The sequence below is a fragment of the Salvelinus alpinus genome, chromosome 11 (assembly GCF_045679555.1).
Source record: "Salvelinus alpinus chromosome 11, SLU_Salpinus.1, whole genome shotgun sequence".
Taxonomy (NCBI): domain Eukaryota; kingdom Metazoa; phylum Chordata; class Actinopteri; order Salmoniformes; family Salmonidae; genus Salvelinus; species Salvelinus alpinus.
The window spans coordinates 48,967,648-48,986,118 of record NC_092096.1 but is presented as its reverse complement, the minus strand read 5'-3'; the positions used below and the strand labels follow the sequence as shown (position 1 = coordinate 48,986,118).

Genomic DNA, 18,471 nt, shown 5'->3' with positions numbered 1-18,471 from the left:
AGTTGTTTGAGCCAAAAGGCAACTCGAGCCCGCAACTGTTAAAAGGTCAACATATTATTTTAGAGAGGTGGTCCAACTGTCAGTCAGTGGCTGTTGTTGACCAGTTGCATTCTGGGTATAGACCTTCTGAAGCAGAGTCACTGTGCATTGGCCAAAGAGTCAACTTATGACATGTAGTACACAACATACCCCCTGGACAGGGGACTGTGTGTATACTGTACTTCAGTGGAGGGTGCTGAGGGGAGGATGGCACCTAGTAAATGGCTGGAATGGAGTCAATTGAATGGTATCTACCACATGGAAACCATGTTTGATACCATTCCAGCCATTATGAGCCATCCTCCTCAGCAACCTTCACTGCTGTACTTGTACATCAACTCTGCCTCATGCTCCAGAAACAGTAAACTCCAGCCCCACATGGCATTCTGGCTCAGACAAGGCTTACTAATACGTACACACACACAAAAATAATGAGGGACAGTTGAGGTGGTAGATGTACATGAACACTTTTATTGCAATAGCTCTATTGAAAGCAAAAAAGTTGGATAAATATAAACACTATGCTCCAAATTCCTCCGCTAGGACTTCACCCCCATCCCTCCTGAAGTGAGAACGAAAAAAAAGTCACCTTGGGGCGCAATTAACATGAAAAAAATACTATCATATTTAAATAATTTCTCTTTTTATTTTAACACCTTTTTTTCCCCGTAAGGACATACGTTGCAGAGAAATATAATGCACATATGAGGATTAACACCTCCACCGTATGAAGAACTGTCTGTTCCATAAAGCTAAATGACAATGCCATTAAATTCTGAAAGAAAACACAGGTAGCAATGAAAATGACATCGTCATGGTTGCCATCAATCAACAGCATTCAAAATGGTTATTTTGTAATACTACACAGCAGCAAATAAAATAGTAAGTTACAAAACATTAGGCAGAGGATATTTTTTTTCCTTTTCTTTTTTTTACTACAAAACTGCTAAATGTCTACATCCTCAAACTCTTCAAAACTTTACCCCACTGTCTCCGTTTAGCTTAAAAATGATTTTAAACCCCGTCTTTAAGAGTTCCATCAAAAGTATCAACACAACACCCAAAAAACTATGGAGATTTAACTTCTGCTCTTTCTATAAAGTAGATTAAAAAAAAAAAAAATACTGTTGCACATTTATTTATGCAGTACCGTTTAGTTCCTCTGTAATATATTATGTAGTTATTAGATTTCCCCCCATTATTTCCTAAAAGGGTTTGTTATTATTGTTAACTCAAAACGCTACAGCTCTGTTCCAACATCCACACTAGCATACTACTTAGTATGCACACTAGTAGCTAGTCGCACACTACTGAGAATGCATGTCCAATACATCGCTAGTAAGGAGTGTGGGAGCCGACCATATTGGCCTATAATATATCATCAACAGAACAAAGTAGAATCATCCACCAAATAGTACAGAACTGGACAAGGCTGATATGAGTGAGTATCGATAATCAAGACAATTTTTTATTTAATTGATTAAGTAAGACTTCTTAAAATCACAGAAAGTCTTGCCAAATAAAGCGTTCGTATTATTCAAATCTAATAGCTCAAAGCCGAACAGCGCTGCAGCGTAACCAAATATAAATAAAATCACAGTACAGCCTTTAAAAATGTGTTCCAACCACAGAATTAGAATGATGAGGATTCTAGTTCTATGGTTTCAGCCTTGGGTAGATATAGTAACAGTTCCTTTTCCATAACATACATTAACAGTAGGTTCTGTGCACCGCAACTGTACCATATAAGACATTGGTTGTACCAAATGGGATCTGACGGGTTGTTGAAAGTTTTTTTTTTGCTGGGGGGGGTCAACCTTTTCCACAGTCCATTATTCTGCACCAACAAATATCATCATCATCATCTTCATACTTTACCTAACACCGACAAGACGTACCATGATACTTTTGAGCCCTTCTAATCCCCCCCCCCTTCCCTAACAAGCATCAAGCTCTTTTTTTCTTTTTCACTGACATTTTGGTTCAGTCATCATCAAATGACTAAGAGATCTAGAAAAAGAGGGAAGGGAAAGAGGGGGAAGGGAGCGAGGGAATAATCAGGTGAGCGAATAAAATTAACACTCCAGTCACGCGATCGATAGTGCGACTAACATCTTCTCCCTCTGCTGCCCCCCCCCCCCCCCCATTCCTCCCACCGACACCCATAGAGTGGGTTAACTATATAAAAGGCCGACAGAGATTGCACAGAAAAATACACAACAGTACTCTAGCAGAACTCACTGCTTCCAGCCTTTCAGAAGGGAGACAGGAGGGTACATTTTTTTTAGGGATAGGGATATATATATATACAGTGGGGAGAACAAGTATTTGATACACTGCCGATTTTGCAGGTTTTCCTACTTACAAAGCATGTAGAGGTCTGTAATTTTTATCATAGGTACACTTCAACTGTGAGAGACGGAATTTAAAACAAAAATCCAGAAAATCACATTGTATGATTTTTAAGTAATTAATTCGCATTTTATTGCATGACATAAGTATTTGATCACCTACCAACCAGTAGGAATTCCGGCTCTCACAGACCTGTTAGTTTTTCTTTAAGAAGCCCTCCTGTTCTCCACTCATTACCTGTATTAACTGCACCTGTTTGAACTCGTTACCTGTATAAAAGACACCTGTCCACCCACTCAATCAAACAGACTCCAACCTCTCCACAATGGCCAAGACCAGAGAGCTGTGTAAGGACATCAGGGATAAAATTGTAGACCTGCACAAGGCTGGGATGGGCTACAGGACAATAGGTAAGCAGCTTGGTGAGAAGGCAACAACTGTTGGCGCAATTATTAGAAAATGGAAGAAGTTCAAGATGACGGTCAATCACCCTCGGTCTGGGGCTCCATGCAAGATCTCACCTCGTGGGGCATCAATGATCATGAGGAAGGTGAGGGATCAGCCCAGAACTACACGGCAGGACCTGGTTAATGACCTGAAGAGAGCTGGGACCACAGTCTCAAAGAAAACCATTAGTAACACACTACGCCGTCATGGATTAAAATCCTGCAGCGCACGCAAGGTCCCCCTGCTCAAGCCAGCGCATGTCCAGGCCCGTCTGAAGTTTGCCAATGACCATCTGGATGATCCAGAGGAGGAATTGGAGAAGGTCATGTGGTCTGATGAGACAAAAATAGAGCTTTTTGGTCTAAACTCCACTCGCCGTGTTTGGAGGAAGAAGAAGGATTAGTACAACCCCAAGAACACCATCCTAACCGTGAAGCTTGGAGGTGGAAACATCATTCTTTGGGGATGCTTTTCTGCAAAGGGGACAGGATGACTGCACCGTATTGAGGGGAGGATGGATGGGGCCATGCATCGCGAGATCTTGGCCAACAACCTCCTTCCCTCAGTAAGAGCATTGAAGATAGGTCGTGGCTGGGTCTTCCAGCATGACAACGACCCGAAACACACAGCCAGGGCAACTAAGGAGTGGCTCCGTAAGAAGCATCTCAAGGTCCTGGAGTGGCCTAGCCAGTCTCCAGACCTGAACCCAATAGAAAATCTTTGGAGGGAGCTGAAAGTCCGTTTTGCCCAGCGACAGCCCCGAAACCTGAAGGATCTGGAGAAGGTCTGTATGGAGGAGTGGGCCAAAATCCCTGCTGCAGTGTGTGCAAACCTGGTCAAGAACTACAGGAAACGTATGATCTCTGTAATTGCAAACAAAGGTTTCTGTACCAAATATTAAGTTCTGCTTTTCTGATGTATCAAATACTTATGTCATGCAATAAAATGCAAATTAATTACTTAAAAATCATACAATGTGAATTTCTGGATTTTTGTTTTAGATTCCGTCTCTCACAGTTGAAGTGTACCTGTGATAAAAATTACAGACCTCTACATGCTTTGTAAGTAGGAAAACCTGCAAAATCGGCAGTGTATCAAATACTTGTTCTCCCCACTGTATATATATATATATATTTTTTTTAAAGGCATGGCACACGAGTCAAAATACTGAAATGAAAGAAAATTAAGAGGACAACCCACAGCGGTCTTTCAGTTAGGATGGTAACATGATCACTCCTCTGTTAAGTGGCGCACTGACACGTTTTTTCCCCCCTAACTTTTCTAACGGATTCCAAGCAACGTATTTTACCTTACTTGTACCTCATCTCTTGCATTTAACCCTTTGTTGTAGCTACACTTCCCAGCGCTAACCCTAAAGTAACGTCGTCAAATCCTGAAAACCTCTCTGAACTGGTTCTTGTGGATCCCAGTTTAGGCCGAGAATAGACCCTCACTCCCCTGCGCTCTCTCCCTCACTACGGCCAGCCTACATGCTTGGCAATGTGAGGGGTCTAACGTGCGTAACCAGGGAAGTTAGGGGCTGGCAGAGGTGTGTGTCCGTATGTTGCACCTTGGGGGGGGGGGTAGAGTCAGGTTACTGGAACCTCTAACGTCACCCCAACCCCGTGTGTCACCCAGCACACTTACTGATGGATTAGTGGAGTCACAGCAACAGGGGGCATCGTGTGTGTGGTCAGTCACTGTAACCAGGGCCGTAACTACATGAGGACACAGCGGTCCGGACCGCACATTTTTTTCTAATAAAAATAACCTATTATGGGTCAACATCTGAATATTACTTTCAGCATTGATCAAAGCTCAGAACGCTTACATTCTTGATCTGACTGCTTTAAATCCCCCCGGCTTCTTTGCGAACGAGTTGGAACCAGGAACCGTGGTTTGTTCGTTGTGTTCGCCTGCGTCCCCTGGATTTGCCTCCCCGATTTTCCTTTTTAGCAGCACATTCACCACTCTCTCAAACGGCTAACTTTGCCCGCTTGTGGCACAGGCCGAGGGCCAGCTAGAAGGATGAAGTAAGAAGATCATGTTAAACGAAGCCTACCTCAACAGGAGCAAATAAATAGGTTAAGATCTCACAATAACTTTGCTTTACAGAGAGTAGGCTACTGAGACAGACAGTGGTGTGGCAACTCAGTGTTAAGGTTGAGGCAGGCTGCAATGGAAGCAGAGGAGAAGGAGTGGTTCCCAAACTTGGGTCTGGGCCCCCCTGAGAAAATCTGTACTAATCTTTTAAAACAGGTTAGGAACTTAAAATATGTTTCAATATGAACATCTCCACATGACCCATCTTCCCTATAGGCCGACATTACATTCGAATCGAAATGCAAACAATACAGTACACTGAAAATGACATACGTTTCATTTATATTGGTAGCCGTTTACCCCTGGAGTTTATAGTTTACCCATTACCCACTTTTCTTTTTTTTTACCACTACATCACTGATATTAATACAGAATCATAATATTCTAATAATTCAAGTGCATGTGATAATACGATCTGTGTGCTCCTTTGATGTCCGTTTGTGCAGCGCTTGATTAGTAATGCCTAGGGATACAAACGTTAATGCCATGTCATTTGAGAAGAGAGACGTGTAAAAATGGGATTTTATGCAATTCATCACACAAACGGACTCAACAGTCGCTATGTGTCAGTTTGGATCATTCCTCCCATTTCCCCCCTTTCAGGGATATGACATTACAATTGTATAGCTAATAAATGTTTGTAGATCGACTGAGGTGAATGAATGAACCTACAGCGGCCACGGTGATAATGGCAGAGGTCAGTTTTGCTGTTCTACAAATAGCTTCTTTTTTTTTATTGTATAGAAATGCAGTAAATGAGCTTCAACCTCCCCCCCCAAAAACAATCCAGACCTCACAAAAACCTTGGTTACGGCCTTGACTGTAGCCTAAAGAGCACAAACAAGCGAAAGTGTGTATGTGTATATATCTCCATCCATCTGTGAGCCAGACCTGTGCTAATAAGGCCCTTAAGTGGAAATAAAATACTTGCGTCTTTTATGGAAAATATTGGGACTATCGTCGAGTCCAGTACCATTTTCTGCTAATAGAAAAATACTAAATAAACCATGTTAGAATAACAAATGCACTATGTGGCTTTAAATACATGTAGCAGTTTCTCAGTGAGAAGATGAGTAAACTCTAAGATAAGAGTAATACTTAAGAGTAAACTCTACTGACCAGTCTCAACCCTGTCTAAGAGTTGTATTATTATTTGGCTATTATTATTATTAACTTACAGCGATACCATGTTTGAGCGAAGCTCCCTTTTTTGCGCTGTAGATCAGAAATAATGTTTTAATATCTAAAGTCATTTAACGATGAGAGAGAGCAGCCTCAAAACCAGCCACTGACGAAACAAAAATCGGGAAAAAATATATATATTAAAAAAAATACTAAAATGCAAGCGCCTTCAGTCTTCATCTTCTGCTGTCTTCGTGATGTTGTGGTTCAAAGGGGGCGTGACCTTGTGGGCCAGCCTTGGGGTCGAGTTTGAAGGGTGGTGGCGGAGGGCCAGCCTTGGGGTCGAGGTCAAAGGGTGGTAGTGGAGGGATTTAGTTAGAGGGGTGCACCACAGAAACTATCTCAGATCAGATCCCTCCATCCAGCTTCATTCTGTAGAGAGAGAGAGCATCAGTTAACTTCACCAAAAAAGTTGGTAAAGAAGCATGTCCCTTCGTGGCCCACACACATTCTGGCAGTGGATTAGGCTGGGCTCTGGCTGTGCATATCCCCTGTATCTAAAGCGTGTGCGTATATCCCCCCTGTGTGCGTGCGTGTGTGTTTTAAGGCTGGCCTCAGTTGACCCTGAGCAGGGCTTTGATAGGGGCTTTGTCCTGTTATAACAATGGCCGCTGGGTCACAATACAGTTGCTTTGAGAGAGGGCTTCAGCTGTGGTCGGGCTGGAGCGACAGGAATGCTGGCTAACGCTTTCTATCTGTCTGTTAGGGGGGGATGGAGAAAGGAGTGGGAGGAGATGGGGACAGAAAGAGCGAGAGAGAGGAAGGGAAGGAGAGATGGGGGAAACAGAGAGATAGAGGATGAGAGAGCGAGAGAGAAGATGTGGAGAGGGGTCTTAGGGACCTTTTTACGGCAGTTTACTTAGACCATAAGAATATGCTCAGGCTCCAACCACTGCTGGACACTACTGTACAACAGCCTCAACTGACCCCATGTGGCAATGAAGCTCCAGCCTACTTCCGCCGAGTCCGATGAACTTGTCGATACCATTTTTAAGTTGCTGCGTACAGTATGAAGGAAACAAGATGTCATTTCGCAACTCAGTTCTAACTAGGATTAGAGTAATGATGAAGTCTACATGCTAGCTGTTCCCATAGACTTCCAGTCATTGCAGTTGCTAACTAGGGTTAGTGTAAACACTAGAGAGCATACTTCCTTTTTTAAGTTGCAAGCAAACATAAAAATGGTATCCACGAGTTCATCTCTGGGGAAGTAGATAAAGAGCTTCATTGCCAAAATCCCAAACTATCCCTTTAAGAAAAATACTTAAATCCAGTCCAAATCCATGTTAAGTCTACTTACCTCAACTTTGAATTTGTGTATATCTTTTTTTATTTAACCTTTAACTAGGAAAGCCAGTTAAGAACAAATTCTTATTTACAATGACAGCCTACCAAAAAGGAAAATGGGGGCCTGGGATTAAAAAGAAATACAATATATAGGACAAAACACACATCACAACGAGAGACAACACTACTACATAGCAAGGCAGCAACACATAACACAGCATGGTAGCAACACAACATGACAACAACACGGTAGCAACAACACATGGCAGCAGCACAACATGGTACAAACATTATTGCTCACAGACAACAGCACCAAGGGCAAGAAGGTAGAGACAACAATACATCACACGAAGCAGCCACAACTGTCAGTAAAAGTGTCCATGATTGAGTCGTTGAATAAAGAGATAAAGCTAAGATTAAACTGTCCCGTTGGAGTGTTTGTTGCAGCTCGTTCCAGTCGCTAGCTGCAGCGAACTGAAAAGACGAACGACCCAGGGATGTGCGCTTTCGGGACCTTTAACAGAATGTGACTGGCAGAACGGGTGTTGTACGTGGAGGATGAAGGCTGCAGTAGATATCTCAGATAGGGGGGCGTGAGGCCTAAGAGGGTTTCATAAATAAGCATCAACAAGTGGGTCTTGCGACAGGTATACAGAGAAGACCAGTTTACAGAGGAGTATAGAGTGCAGTGATGTATCCTATAAGGTGCATTGGTTGCAAATAACATCTAGCCGCTCCAGAGCACCATTACCTGCCGATCTATAAATTAAGTCCCCGTAGTCTAGCATGGGTAGGATGGTCACCTGAATCCGGGTTAATTTGGCAGCTAGGGTTAAAGAGGAGCGATTAGAATAGAGGAAACCAAGTCTAGATTTAACTTTAGCCTGCAGCTTTGATATGTGCTGAGAGAAGGACAGTGCACCGTCTAGTCATACTCCCAAGTACCTGTACGAGGTGACTACTTCAAGCTCAAACCCTCAGAGGTAGTAATCACACTGGTGGGGAGAGGGGCATTCTTCTTACCAAACCACATGACCTTGTTCTGAACACCTCCAAATAAGTTCAAGGGTAGAGAAAGCTTGTTGGACACTAAGAAAGCTTTGTTATAGAGCATTTAACACAAAATCCAGGGAGGGGTCAGCTGAGTATAAGAATATCACCTGCATATAAATGGATGAGAGCTTTCTACTGCCTTAGCTGTTGTTGATGTAAATTGAGAAGACGTGGGGCCTAGGATTGAGCCTTGAGGTACTCCCTTGGTGACAGACAGTGGCTGAGACAGCAGATTTTCTGACTTTATACACTGCACTCTGAGGTAGTTAGCAAACCAGGCCAAAGACCCCTCAGGAGACACCAATACTCACAAGAATGGAATGGTCTACTGTATCAAAAGCTTTGGCCAAGTCAATAAAAATAGCCGCATAATATTGCTTAGAATCAAGGGCAATGGTGATATCATTTAAGGTTGCAGTGACACATCCATAACCTGTGCAGAAACCAGATTGCATACCCGAGAGAATACTAGAAATCAAGAAAGCCAGTCAGTTGATTACTGACAAGTTTTTCCAACACTTTTGATAAACAGGGCAAAATAGAAATGGGCCTATTATGGGAGGACAAAAAAAGCCGATAGCGATTAAATTAAAAAATAATAATATATATAATGTTACAACAATACTGAATGAACAAAGAACACTTATTTTAACTTAATATAATACATAAATAAAATATATTTAGTCTCAAATAAATAATGAAACATGTTCAATTCGGTTTAAATAATGCAAAAACAGTGTTGGAGAAGTAAAAGTGCAATATGTGCCATGTAAAAAAGCTAACGTATAAGTTCCTTGCTCAGAACATATGAAAGCTGGTGATTCAATATTCCCAGTTCCTCAATATTCCCAGTTAAGAAGTTTTAGGTTGTAGTTATTGTAGGAATTATGCACAGCCAGCCCCATTGCTAAGAGCTGCTGGCAAACGCAGTGAAGTGCTGTTTGGATGAATGCTTAAGAGCCTGCTGCTGCCTACCACCGCTCAGTCAGACTGCTCTATCAAATCATAGACTTAATTATAATAAATACAGAAATACAAACCTTAGGTCATTAATATGGTCAAATCCGAACACTATCATTTAGAAAACAAAACGTTTATTCTTTCAGTAAAATACGGAACCGTTACGTATTTTATCGAACGGGTGGCAACCCTAAGTCTAAATATTGCTGTTACATTGCACAACCTTCAATGTTATGTCATAATTATGTAAAATTCTGGCAAATTAGTTCACAATGAGCCAGGCGGCAAGAGAAGTGACACATTTTCCCAAGTTAATATTGCCTGCTAAGGTAATTATTTAAAACTAAATATTCTGTGTATTGATTTAACTTCTTTATGATAGGGGGCAGCATTTTCATTTTTGGATGAATTGCATGCCCATAGTGAACTGCCTCCTACTCTGTCCCAGATGCTAATATATGCATATTATTATTACTATTTGATATAAAACACTCTGAAGTTTCTAAAACTGTTTGAATGATGTCTGTGAGTATAACAGAACTCATATGGCAGGAAAATTCCTGAGAAAGAATCCAAACAGGAAGTGAGAATTCTGAGACTGGTCAATGTTCAACTCATCGCCTATTCAATTCCCTGTAAGATATGGATCTGTTTGCACTTCCTACGCCTTCCACTAGATGTCAACAGTCTGTAGAACGTGGTATGAAGTCTCTAGTGTGATGTGGGGCCGGATGGGAGGTGTTTCAGTCATTGGTCTGGCAGAATGCCAGTTCCTGGTCATGCGCGTTCCAAACGATATCGTCTTGCTTTCCATAAAAGGACTTCTCCGGTTGGAACGTTATTGGATAGTTATGATAACATCCTGAAGATTGATTCTCTACTTAGTTTGACCAGTTTATTCGACCTGTTATATAACTTTTTGAAGTTTTTGTCCGAGTTCGCCTGCATCTGCGCGAGCATTTGGACATGTGCACTAAACATGCTAGCAAAAGTAGCTACTTAGACATAAGTAATGGACACTATCAAACAAAACAACGATTTATTGTGGAACTAGGATTCCTGGGAGTGCATTCTGATGATGATCAAAGGTAAGGGAATATTTATGATGTAATTTCGTATTTGTTGACTCCAACATGGTGGAGAAATGTTGTTATATCTGAGCTCCGTCTCAGATTATTGCATGGTGTGCTTTTTCCGTAAAGTTTTTTTTAAATCTGACACAGCCGTTGCATTAAGAACGAGTGTATCTTTAATTCTATGTAAAACATGTATCTTTCATCAAAGTTTATGATGAGTATTTCTGTTACTTGACGTGGCTCTCTGCAATTTCTCCGGATATTTTGGAGGCATTTCTGAACATGGCGCCAATGTAAACCGAGATTTGTGGATATAAACATGCACATTATCGAACAAAACATACATGTATTGTGTAACATGATGTCCTATGAGTGTCATCTGATGAAGATCATCCAAGGTTAGTGATTCATTTTAGCTATATTTCTGCTTAATATTTTTTTTTAAGTCCAAGTGTGCGACAGTGGTGATCAAGCTGATTCTATACCATTTTCCAGAGGCCAGTTCATGAAGGAAGACTTGCTCATTAAAACATTTTTTTTAACAAGCGTCTGACAAATCAGGACAGGTCGTTTCAATGAGCAGCCATTACGATCACAGGCTGTAAAACAGTGATAACTAAAGGTCATTACAGAAAACACCAGACTGATACCTATCAGGATTATTTGTGAGGATAGCATCAAGGAGAGTAGCCTTTTCTGGATGTCATACCTTGTGGGATTGGTAATAATCTGAAAAAGATTTAGAGAGTCCCATTGCTTTAGGATTTGGTCAGATGGTTTAAGCATGTCCCAGTTTAGGTCACCAAGTAGGACAAATTCAGACTTAGTGTTAGGGGCCAGGAGAGAGCTTAGGGCAGGTAGGGTACAGTGCTGATGGAGGACGCTAGCACCCAGCAACAGTCAACAAAGAGCTATTTGAAAATGTAATGCTTAAAACCAGCAAATCAAATTGTTTGGGGACAGACTTGGTGGATACAACCGAGCACTGAAAGTGATCCTTGGTAAAAATTGCCACTCCCCCATCTTTGGAAGATCTGTCTTGCCAAAAAAGGTTATAACCAGAAAGGTTAACATCAGTATTCAAAACATTCTTCCTTAACCACGTCTCAGTAATGACCAAAACATCATTAGCTGTGAACCCACACTTTCAATTGATCCATTTTAGGTAATAAGCTTCTTGTGTTAACGTGCAGAAAACCCAGGCTTCTACAAGAGCAGAAATCAGTGAAGCAGATAGAGCACAAGTTAGAATTGGGGCTAGCATCAGTAGATGGGCCAGAGTGTACATGCACATTTCCAGAAATCATCAACAGTAATACAATCAAGGCACACAATAGGACACCGGAGAGCTCTGCAGTGCTGATTTATGACATCTGCATGTGCATCAGATGGCAACAAGATCATATTGTACAGCAATTCCATCAGGTAACATGAATACAAAGCCGGCGAGAGGTGGTTAGAATAGGATGGGAGGCCAAAAGTCTGTGTAAACAAAATAGAGTCAAAGTCCCGAGTGTGGGAACAAAGTCTGTCCCACGGTTGGGTAAAGAAAGTTTGCTGACTACAACGTATGCAGGAGTCATGAGGCAAATAGCAAAATGCACAAGAAATACATTTAATATAAAACGACTGGAGGCGAGCGGAAGCTCGGGAGAGGGGTGAGTGTGGTGGCGGGGGGAGACAGGCCAGGGCAGACGGTGAACAGATCACCAGGTGGAATGCAAGCAGCAGTGCAGCAGGCAATGGGAGTAGGTGTCACACCCACTTGGGAGAAGCTTTTATTTCTGGAGGCAGATTTCTTTTAGAAAATGCCAGTGGTCTTTGAACAGCAGGAGAGGGATTCAGAGGATGCTTCAAAGACTCCTGCCACTTGCTGGGTGCAAAGGCCTCGACACCTTTCACTTCACACCTTAGTGCCAATTGAATTTGTATCTGGTCTGTCCTTGCAAGCCTGGGAGCCTTAACTCAGCATTCAGTTCCCATAAAATAAATAATTGTAATGTACTTTATTTTTCTTCTTGGCTTTCAAAATAGCATCAGACCAACCACTACTCACTCAGTTCCAGGTTGGATGGTGTCCTCAGTTTGTTTGCTAGAATTGGGCCCAACGTGAACATCACACCATCATTTGAGACTAATATATGAGAAATCAGTGCACAAATTCAGGTAGGTCCATCCCCGTTTTCTTTCTGGTCAGGTCTGGATTTGGTTCTGCGGTAAAAGGTAAACTGTCAATCAGTTTACAGGTTAAGTGTCCCTGATTAGCCAATAGCCAAGGATCTCCTGTATACCACCCCTACCTTGTCACAACACAACTGATTGGCTAAAATGCATTAAGGAAAGAAATTCTGTTCATTGAAATGCATTCCAATGCATTCCAATGCATTCCAATTCCTCGCGAAGCTGGTTGAGAGAATGCCAAGAGTGTGCAAAGCTGTCATCAAGGCAAAGGGTGGCTACTTTGAAGAATCTCAAATATATTTTGATCTGTTTAACACTTTTTTGGGTTACTAAATGATTCCATATGTGTTATTTCATAGTTTTGATGTCTTCACTATTATTCTACAATGTAGAAAATAGTTAAAAGAAAAACCCTTGAATGAGTAGCTGTGTCCAAACTTTTGACTGGTACTGTGTGCACACACACACACCTCCCCTAATGTTAGCCCCGTCACTAAAAGGTCCTCAAAAGGTCAAATGGCCACCAACGCTACTGTCCCAGGATAAGCAGAGAAGGCCGACTGCTGGACTGAAAAGGAAGGAGAAAGAGTGCGAAAGAGGGCGCGAGATTGACCTGAGAAGACTGCTGATGCCAGAAGGAGCAGGAAGAGAAGGAATTAACCTAGCTACATTGGAGACTAATCAATCCCACTTGAAAACCAATTAGATTACTCGGCTTCACCACCCTTCCTTCTCTTCCTCCCACTCCGTTTGCTCCTCTTTCTCCCGACCATCTCTAGTTTAGGGACTTTGGGTCAGTTCCATCCAACGGGTCAAGTCCAATAGATAAAATGCCATAATTAAACGATGGGAGTCGAAATAGGCTTAGTGGTAATGCCATTCACCCATGTCAACACAGTCTCGCACACATTTGTATTATACTTTTTGGAGTTACATACAGGTAAAAACAAACGTGTACTATGTTGTGTCTAGTCGGAGCGACCAGGCTGCCCATGTGGCTTCTCAACACTCAGTACCTTGCCTCCCCCTCATCTCCTCTGAAATGGAGAGTGCAATCCTTCCACTTGGCCTAAGGATCTGTGTGTGTGTGTGGCCTAAAAGGTCCATCAGTCTATCCCAGACACACCCATGACAAGGTGGTCATGGCCAAATGCTGGGTGATAGATAATGGGTGAGGGGTGGCACACACAAACTACAGGAAGGAAAAACTTGAGTGATGCAACACACAAGAACATTTTAACGTAAATAACAATACTATATTATACTGGCTGACAAGGAATAACCTTCCAAGCCAGACCATTATGTAGAGTTAGAATCAGAATGGAATTCTATGTTTGGAAGTCAGAATATTTTACAATTGACATCACAATTCTGTAATGGAACCCATAGAGGAACTGTCTCTCTCCCGGAAACAGAACATGACAGTAACTATCCCATTGTCACCTTTAGATCTGGGGTTTAGTATATTAGGATCCCCATTAGCTACAACACATGGAGCAGCTACTCTTCCTGGGATCCACATAAAACGTACAAATACATAAAAGTACAGAACAGTTAAACAAGAAAAACAAAAGATATTACATTAAAATACAAAATAAAAATAGGGCTGAGGTCTAGTGGAAGGGTAGAGGTGCTAAGGGGTAGGGATGGGCATAGGGCCTCCCGAGTGGCACAGCGGTCCAAGACACGGCATCGCAGTGCTAGAGGAGTTACTACAGATCCGGGTTCGAACCCGGCTGTGTTGGAGCCAGCCGCGACCGGGAGACCCATGAGGCGGCGCACAATTGGCCCAGCGTCATCCGGATTAGGGGAGGGTTTGGCCAGCTGGGATGTACTTGTCCCATCGCGCTCTAGCGACTCCTTGTGGCGGCCGGGCGCATGCATGCCGACTTTGGTCACCAGCTGTACGGTGTTTCCTCCGACACATTGGTGCGGCTGGCTTCCGGGTTAAGTGAGCAGTGTGTCAAGAAGCAGTGTGGCTTGGCAGGGTCGGGTTTCGGAGGACGCATGGCTCTCGACCACCGCCTCTCCCGAGTTTGGACGGGAGTTGCAGCGATGGGACAAGACTAACTACCAGTTGGATATCACGAAATTGAGAAAAAGGGGTAAAAAAACACGCGTAATCGAGTACTCAAATGGACGTCAAAACTAACACGGGAAAAAAATACTGTAGAACTATTTGGTGGAATGTGCTTTATGGCTGCCTGAATGGGCAAGTACAATTTGGTCCCGAAAACAACTGACATTTTGTCTTTAAGACATTGCTAATTTGCTTTGACTTTAGTGTTCCATTTGTACATGTGCATTTGCGGGGCACAACAAAAAATGTATAAAGCCAAGCATCACAGTTCTTTTCCCTTAATTCCCTTTCTCCTCCATGTCTCACTCACTCAATTGCGTTATGACCACTCCCTCTACACATGTGCCGAGTGCACACACAAGCTCTCGTTAGGCCTACAGAAATATATGCCTATAAAAATGTTTCTAACTGATGGGATACACAAGCAAAATTTATTGCCAAATGACGACAGTTTTATCACCAATTCAAACTGGACTGGCTGATTGAAAATGGGTAAATATGTGTATTCCAACAACGAGCTGCAGTTTTGTAATAATTGCGTCCTGTCTATTTTCCGCTTAACTTCTTGTCAATATGGGGGCGCTGTTTCCACTTTGGAAAAAATCGTGCCCAAATTAAACTGCCTCGTACTCTATTCTAGATCGTACAATATGCATATTATTATTACTATTGGATAGAAAACACTCAAGTTTCTAAAACTGTTTGAATTATATCTGTGAGTAAAACACAACTCATTTTGCAGCAAACTTCCAGACAGGAAGTGAAAAATCTGAAAACGATGCTCTGTTCCAGGGCCTGCCTATTCAATTGCCTAATATTTATGGATATGCATGCACTGCATACGCCTTCCACTAGATGTCAACAGGCAGTGGAAGGTGGAATGGGGTGTCTAGCTTGATCTGAGGTCGAACAAGAGCTCTTGGAATGACGTGACCAGAATTTCCTTTCTCTACCTAGGCGCGGGAAGTGCCTCCATGTTGTCTTATGATAAGCGTTCGGTATACACGGCTAATATCTCCGGCTCTGTTTTTATTTGATAGATATTAGAAAAACATCATAAAGTAGGTTTTTTCAACCGAGTTTCATCAGTTTATTCAACGTTTTTGGGACTTTGAGTTTTCCGTTCTCTGCGTCGAGAGAAATTGGGAACGTCATCAACATTGGCTAGCCTTGTGGAGCGAATTCGACAGGAGAGAAGGACATTCTAAAACCAAACAACGATTTATTCTGGACCTAGGACTCCTTGTACAAGATTCTGATGGAAGCTCAGCAAAAGTAAGAACAATTTATGATGTTATTTTGTATTTCTGTGGAAAATGTTTAGTCCTATTATCCGCCCTTTTTGCGGGCGCTGTCTCGCTATAACGTAAGCTGTTTGTTATGGTAAAGTTATTTTAAAAAATCTAACACGCCGGTTGCATTAAGAACTAGTGTATCTTTCATTTGCTGTCCAACATGTATTTTTTAGTAAAGTTTATGATGAGTTCTTTGGTCAGATTAGGTGAGTGTCCAAAATAGCTCCGGACATACTGGTGAATCGATGCTACATATTCACAATGTATAACCACGGTTTGCAGCTCTAAATATGCACATTTTCGAACAAAACATAAGTGTATTGTATAACCTGATGTTATAAGACTGTCATCTGATGAAGTTGGTCAAGGGTAGTGATTAATTTGATATATTTTGCTGGTTTTTGCGATCGCTACCTTTTGCTGCTAATAAATGCATTTGTGTGTTTGGCTATTGTGGTAAGCTAATATAATGCTATATTGTGTTTTCGCTGTAAAACACTTAAAAGAAATTGGATATATTGGCTGGATTCACAAGATGTTTATCTTTCATTTGCTGTACACCATGTATTTTTCATAAATGTTTTATGATGAGTATTTAGGTATTTCACGTTGCTCTCTGTAATTATTCTGGCTGCTTTGGTGATATTTTTGATGGTAGCTGCAATGTAAAACTATGATTTATACCTCAAATATGCAAATTTCTGAACAAAACAAATTTATTGTATAACATGTTATAAGACTGTCATCTGATGAAGTTGTTTCTTGGTTAGTGACTAATTATCTCTATTTGGTCGGTTTTGTGATAGCTACCTATGCGGTAGAAAAATTGTGAAAATATGCGGTTGAGTCTTTTGCTATTGTGGTTAGTTAATAGAAATACATAGTGTTTTCACTGTAAAACATTTTAAAAATCGGAAATGATGGCTGGATTCACAAGATGTTTCTTTCATTTGCTGTATTGGACTTGTGATTTCATGAAAATTATATTATATGATATCCCTGTCGCGTTAGGCTAGGCTATGCTAGTCAGCTTTTTTGATGAGGATGCTCCCGGATCCGGGATGGGTAGCAATGAAAGGTTAAGCTACTTTGCGAACTGCTAGTGCCATTTAGAATCGGTTAGCCTAGGCCAGGGCTATTCAACTGGTGGCCCGCGGGAGAGATCGAGCCCATTGATGAATTTAGAATGACCCTTGGATAAATTCTGAACCGCAAAAATCCGATGTTTAGTGCCAAAAGGAGATCCTGTAGTCCCGCCCATTAAGTACTGCCAATCAATATCACCCAACATACCACTTACAGCCAATCACAGCTTTTAACAGGGGTAGAGGGTCTGAGTGCCTGATACACTCGGGCTCCCGAGTGGCGCAGCTGTCGAAGGCACTGCATCTCAGTGCAAGAGGTGTCACTGCAGTCCCTGGTTCGATTCCAGGCTGCATCACAACAGGTCGTGATTGGGAATCCCATAGGGCGGTGCACAATTGGTTACATCATCTGGGTTTGGCCGGTGTAGGCTGTCATTGTAAATAGGGATTTGTTCTTAACTGACTTGCCTTGTTATATAATGGTTACATTTATAAAAATATATAATAATAATCACCAGTGTGCGCTTCTAAGGTACTAATCAGGATACTAGATTTCCCTTGGTAAAAAAGGAAACAAAGCACACAAAAAATGTAAATTAAAAAATTAAACTAAATGTGACTCTGGGCGACAACATAAGGCAGATTTTTTTCCAACATTAGGACTGTTTTCCTCAAGAAATTCAGTCCACTTTATGATTTGTTTCCTTTGCTTCCTTTTCTTCCTAGTTGCGATACTGGTATCGTGACAACACTCTCCTAGAAAGTACACACAGGAAAATGTGGCGCCGGACATCTGACCAGCAGCACATTAATTTACCTGTAAATTTGAGAAATTTACCAGACCCATATGCAGTGGGTGCGTAACCTGATTAGTGTGTACGGCAACAGTGCTCAGAATGACAGAAATCACATTTCGATAATGGTAATTCAAATGAACAGAACATGCAAGTCAAATTACACATCAAATTTGATTTGTCACATTTGTCGAATACAACAGGTGTAGGTAGACCTTACCGCGAAATGCTTACTTACAAGCCCTTAACTATATTTCTTGAAGTGCATTGTTGGTTAAGAAAATATTTACTAAATAAAGTAAAAAATTAAAAGTAACGATAAAATTACATAACAGTAACGAGGCTATAAATAGGGGGTACCAGTACAGAGTCAATGTGCGTGGGTACAGGTTAGTCGAGGTAGTTTGTACATTGGGTTGAGGTAAAGTGACTATGCATAGATAATAAACAGTGAGTAGCAGCAGTGTAAAAACAAAATGTAAATAGTTCGGGTGGGATCAATTGAGGTGGAGGGTCTGTCATGGTCTGGGGCGGTGT

General features: G+C 41.7%; 1 protein-coding gene across 1 annotated transcript in view; it reads right to left on the bottom strand.

The window, feature by feature from the left end:
• Positions 1-490: 490 nt before the first annotated feature.
• Positions 491-18,471, bottom strand: part of LOC139534291 (insulin receptor substrate 2-B-like) — a 40,853-nt gene continuing 22,872 nt past the window's right edge. Inside the window, exons 2-3 of the mRNA XM_071333338.1 lie at positions 4,670-6,495; positions 491-2,049 (exon numbers count right to left, since the gene is read on the bottom strand). Coding sequence (XP_071189439.1) covers positions 6,491-6,495 — 5 coding nt within the window. The 3' untranslated portion in view covers positions 491-2,049; positions 4,670-6,490. The remainder of the gene's footprint in view (positions 2,050-4,669; positions 6,496-18,471) is intronic.